This window comes from Borostomias antarcticus (assembly GCF_949987555.1).
Source record: "Borostomias antarcticus genome assembly, contig: scaffold_232, whole genome shotgun sequence".
Lineage (NCBI taxonomy): Eukaryota > Metazoa > Chordata > Actinopteri > Stomiiformes > Stomiidae > Borostomias > Borostomias antarcticus.
The window spans coordinates 79,403-84,402 of record NW_028175499.1 but is presented as its reverse complement, the minus strand read 5'-3'; the positions used below and the strand labels follow the sequence as shown (position 1 = coordinate 84,402).

Sequence of the window (5,000 nt, the reverse complement as noted above, 5' to 3'; positions counted from 1 at the left end):
ATTCTGCCCTCAGATCAAACCCAGGTGAGAAACTCCAGTCCCAACAAATGACCAACATGTCGGTGCTGCAGACGCTGGTGTTCCTGGTGTTCCTGGTGCTCCTGGCCTCGCTGACCAGCTCATACACTGTGAGTACTGTGGGTCTGTGTTTTACAATGACCATCTGTTTCAATGAAAGACTTGACCTTTCTGTGATACTATTAAATTGCTGACAGAGGGGACCTCTGGGCGGTATGATATGAATGAATAAAGGGCATAACTCTGTTATGATATGAATGAATAAAGGGCATAACTGTGTTATGATATGAATGAATAAAGGGCCTAACTGTGTTATGATATGAATGAATAAAGGGCATAACTCTGTCATGATATGAATGAATAAAGAGTATAACTCTGTCATGATATGAATGAATAAAGGGCATAACTGTGTTTATTGTGTGCAGATACCTGTCTCATCACAATCTCGTGTGCATGGTAGGTCAAGAGATGTGTTACTTCCACTGTGTTTCTAATCCAAGTCACTGCATCACCATCATTTGAGCTCAGCTCATATTCTATTTGAGCTCAGCTGATATTCTGTTTGAGCTCTTCTCATATTCTATTTCGATGCAGAGGTTTTTAACCATGGGGAGGATGAAAACCCTCTCCTTAACTTGGGTGAGTTTGAACAGTTCTACCATGTTCTCAACAGACGATTATGGATAGTATGGGTTAGGGTTAGGGTTATAGTATGCGTTGCACTGTATTGATGCAACAAGGTATGAATTTGTTGTGGTTGTTGATCAAAACAGGTTCAGATGCCAATCTCATCGAAGGGGACATTGTCATCCCGGTGAGCGATCCTGTCCTTTACGACCAGGCGGGCTCTTTATCAATCTCCTCAGATTATAATCTGATCTCTACACATTTCCTCATGTTTTCTGTGACGTTGATGTTTCACAGGAAGGACGCAACGCCCTGGTGGACACCAAGTACAGATGGAAGTTTCCCATCCCTTACATCCTCTCCGATGACTTGGGTGAGTGTGTTCTAGTGTGTTCTAGTGTGTTCTAGTGTGTTATACAGTAGTGTGATATAGTGTGTTCTAGTGTGTTATAGTGTGATATAGTGTGTTATAGTATGTTCTAGTGTGTTCTAGTGTGTTCTAGTGTGTTCTAGTATGTTCTAGTGTGTTATAGTGTGATATAGTGTGTTATAGTATGTTATAGTGTGTTCTAGTGTGTTCTAGTGTGTTCTAGTGTGATACCCAAACGGAATCCAATAGAAACGTGCTTGCGTTCATCCCATCTACGCGGGCTCCATTCATGGCAGGTTCATCCACCAATATTAAACCAGACCTTTCTCTCCACACTTGGTTTTTCACATTGTGCAGCGCTGGAGAAAGCTCTGGTCAACTCATTATCATTCTGAGATAGTGGGACTGAACTGGATTGGCTCACTATCATTCTGAGATAGGGGACTGAATCTGATTGGCCTATTATCATTCTGAGATAGTGGACTGAATCTGATTGGCCCAATATCATTCTGAGATAGTGGACTGAATCTGATTGGCCCAATATCATTCTGAGATAGGGGACTGAATCCGATTGGCCCATTATCATTCTGAGATAGGGGACTGAATCTGATTGGTGGCGTTGGCATGGAGTGGCGCCAATGAGAGGCTTATCTGAAAAACCTCCATCCTGTGAGCCTAACCCTAACCCTAACCCTAACCCTAACCCTAACCCTAACCCTAACCCTAACCCTAACCCTGACCCTAACCCTAACCCTGACCCTAACCCTAACCCTAACCCTAACCCTAACCCTAACCCTGACCCTAACCCTAACCCTAACCCTAACCCTGACTAATCCTGAACCTTGTGCCTCCTCAGATCTGAATGCCAAAGGCTGCGTCCACCAGGCCTTTGAGATGTACCGCCTCAAGTCCTGCATAGACTTCAAGCCCTACGAGGGAGAGAGGACGTTCATCAAGTTTGAGAAGAGAGGAGGGTGTGTTCAGTGTACCGTGTTTAGTGATCGTTGGCTACTATACATTACATTACATTACAGTCATTTAGCAGACGCTTTTATCCAAAGCGACTAACAATAATTGCATTTAACGTAGGAAGAGCCAATGTACTACTACTTGCCAGAACTCACAAGTGCATCTTCTTTCTAAAACAAACAAGTGACTAAGAGCATAATCTAGTGCTGAAGGCAAAGTGCAAGAATCACAATCTAAAGTACAGTGCAATATAATATAATAAGTGCTTAGGTGGGAGGATTGTTGTAGTACTTCTTGAAGAGATGAGTTTTGAGCCTGCGACGAAAGATGGGCAGCGACTCTGCTGTCCTGACATCAGTGGGCAGCTCATTCCACCACTGCGGGGCCAGGACAGAGAAGAGCCATGACCGTGTCGATCGACCGCAGGAGCCTCGGAGTGACGGGGCAACCAGTCGCCCTGAGGTAGCAGAGCGTAGTGGTCGGGAGGGGATGTAGGGTTTGACCATGGCCTGGAGGTAGGAGGGGGCTGTTCCTTTCATTGCCCTGTAGGTTAGCGCCAGAGTTTTAAACTGGATGCGAGCCGCTACAGGGAGCCAGTGTAGGGAACGGAGGAGGGAAGTTGTGGGGGAGAATTTGGGGTGGTTGAACACCAGGCGAGCAGCAGCTTTCTGGACAAGTTCCAGAGGTTTAATGGCTGACGCCGGTGCCCCCGCGAGGAGGGAGTTGCAGTAGTCCATATAGTATACCCACAGTATTACTACTATAGTATACCCACAGTATTACTACTATAGTATACCCACAGTATTACTACTATAGTATACCCACAGTATTACTACTATAGTATACCCACAGTATTACTACTATAGTATACCCACAGTATTACTACTATAGTATACCCACAGTATTACTACTATAGTATACCCACAGTATTACTACTATAGTATACCCACAGTATTACTACTATAGTATACCCACAGTATTACTACTATAGTATACCCACAGTATTACTACTATAGTATACCCACAGTATATATACTATAGTATACCCACAGTATTACTACTATAGTATACCCACAGTATTACTACTATAGTATACCCACAGTATTACTACTATAGTATACCCACAGTATTACTACTATAGTATACCCACAGTATTACTACTATAGTATACCCACAGTATTACTACTATAGTATACCCACAATATTACTACTATAGTATACCCACAGTATTACTACTATAGTATACCCACAATATTACTACTATAGTATACCCACAGTATTACTACTATAGTATACCCACAGTATTACTACTATAGTATACCCACAGTATTACTACTATAGTATACCCACAGTATTACTACTATAGTATACCCACAGTATTACTACTATAGTATACCCACAGTATTACTACTATAGTATACCCACAGTATTACTACTATAGTATACCCACAGTATTACTACTATAGTATACCCACAGTATTACCACAGCAGTCCTGGACTCCACCCGTATGTTTTCACTCAAAGCTGTTTTAGTCAACAGCTAACGCAGAGCTAGCAGGTCCGGCCTTTAATAACATTCCGCTTACAGTCCCACCCGACCGCGTGTGTCTGTCTGCTTACAGTCCCACCCGACCGCGTGTGTCTGTCTGCTTACAGTCCCACCCGACCGCGTGTGTCTCTCTCCCAGGTGTTTCTCTCTCCCAGGTGTTTCTCTCTCCCAGGTGTGTCTCTCTCCCAGGTGTTTCTCTCTCCCAGGTGTGTCTCTCTCCCAGGTGTTTCTCTCTCCCAGGTGTGTCTCTCTCCCAGGTGTTTCTCTTACAGTCCCACCCGACCGCGTGTGTCTCTCTCCCAGGTGTTTCTCCAGCGTGGGAGACCAGCAGAGCGGTCAGATCCTGTCCCTGGGCAGCGGCTGCGACCACAAGGCCGTGATCGAACACGAGCTGCTCCACGCGCTGGGCTTCTACCACGAGCAGTCCCGCACGGACCGGGACGACTACGTCAAGATCTGGCTGGACCAGGTCATCCCAGGTCAGACCCACCTAGCTAGCCGACATACTGCATGACGTGTCATCGCAAACAACCATTATTGTTGAGGAAAGGAAATGTTGACACATTTGTTTTATAATATATATATATATATATATATATATATATTATTTTTTTTACAGGGCTTGAACATAATTTCAACAAATACAATGATGACTTTATCACGGACCAGAACACACCATATGACTATGAGTCCATCATGCACTATCGTCCGTACTCCTTCAACGTGAACGAGAGCACCCCCACCATCACCACCAACATCCCTGCCTTCAACAACATCATCGGCCAGTACCTGGACTTCAGCAAGATGGACGCGCTGCGGCTCAACAGGATGTACAACTGCTGTAAGAGAAATATGATGAGGGAGTGTCTGGTTTTCTGGTAACGGCTGTTAGCTGGGTTAGGGTTAGGGTTAGAGACCCACCTCACCTCCCCCTCTCCTCTCTGGCGTGTGCAGCCGGCGCCCTCACCCTGCTGGACCAGTGTGCCTTCGAGAACATCAACATCTGTGGGATGATCCAGAGTGCTACTGACGATGACGACTGGCTCCACACCAAGGGCACGGTGGGCTCTGAGGATCACACACTCCTGGGACAGTGCAGAGGTCAGAGTTCAACAGCAGCAACATGATAAGTCACCCTATGGCCCAAGAAAGATGTTGCCCTTAACTGCAATTTTCCACTATCGGATCGATAGATCGTCAAATCATCCATTCTATACACAATTGTTGTTGCTGCTAGTTTTGTATATTATATACTTGTTAAGATGAATGAACTGTGTTTTGACTGTGTTTTGTGTTTTGTTGTTAGATGCAGGCTTCTTCATGCACTTTAACCCTCAGGGGAACGGGAGCGAGCCCTCAGGCCTGCTAGAGTCCAGGACTCTGTACCCCAGGAGGAAGCAGCAGTGTCTGCAGTTCTTCTACAAGATGCCGGGCAGCACCAAGGACCGGCTGGTGGTCTGGGTCCGC

The 5,000-nt window shown here is 45.3% G+C and overlaps 1 protein-coding gene across 1 annotated transcript in view; it reads left to right on the top strand.

Annotated features, from left to right (window-relative positions):
* Nucleotides 1–56: 56 nt before the first annotated feature.
* The window catches only part of LOC311329519 (meprin A subunit alpha-like), a gene marked incomplete at both ends in the record, with an annotated part of 6,853 nt that continues 1,909 nt past the window's right edge, over nt 57–5,000 (top strand). The window contains 9 exons of the mRNA XM_084463357.1: nt 57–132; nt 613–657; nt 792–832; nt 943–1,018; nt 1,872–1,989; nt 3,837–4,012; nt 4,153–4,374; nt 4,488–4,634; nt 4,840–5,000. The exon at nt 4,840–5,000 is cut by the window's right edge and continues 55 nt beyond it. Of these exons, the coding sequence (XP_084319483.1) occupies nt 57–132; nt 613–657; nt 792–832; nt 943–1,018; nt 1,872–1,989; nt 3,837–4,012; nt 4,153–4,374; nt 4,488–4,634; nt 4,840–5,000 (1,062 nt within the window). The remainder of the gene's footprint in view (nt 133–612; nt 658–791; nt 833–942; nt 1,019–1,871; nt 1,990–3,836; nt 4,013–4,152; nt 4,375–4,487; nt 4,635–4,839) is intronic.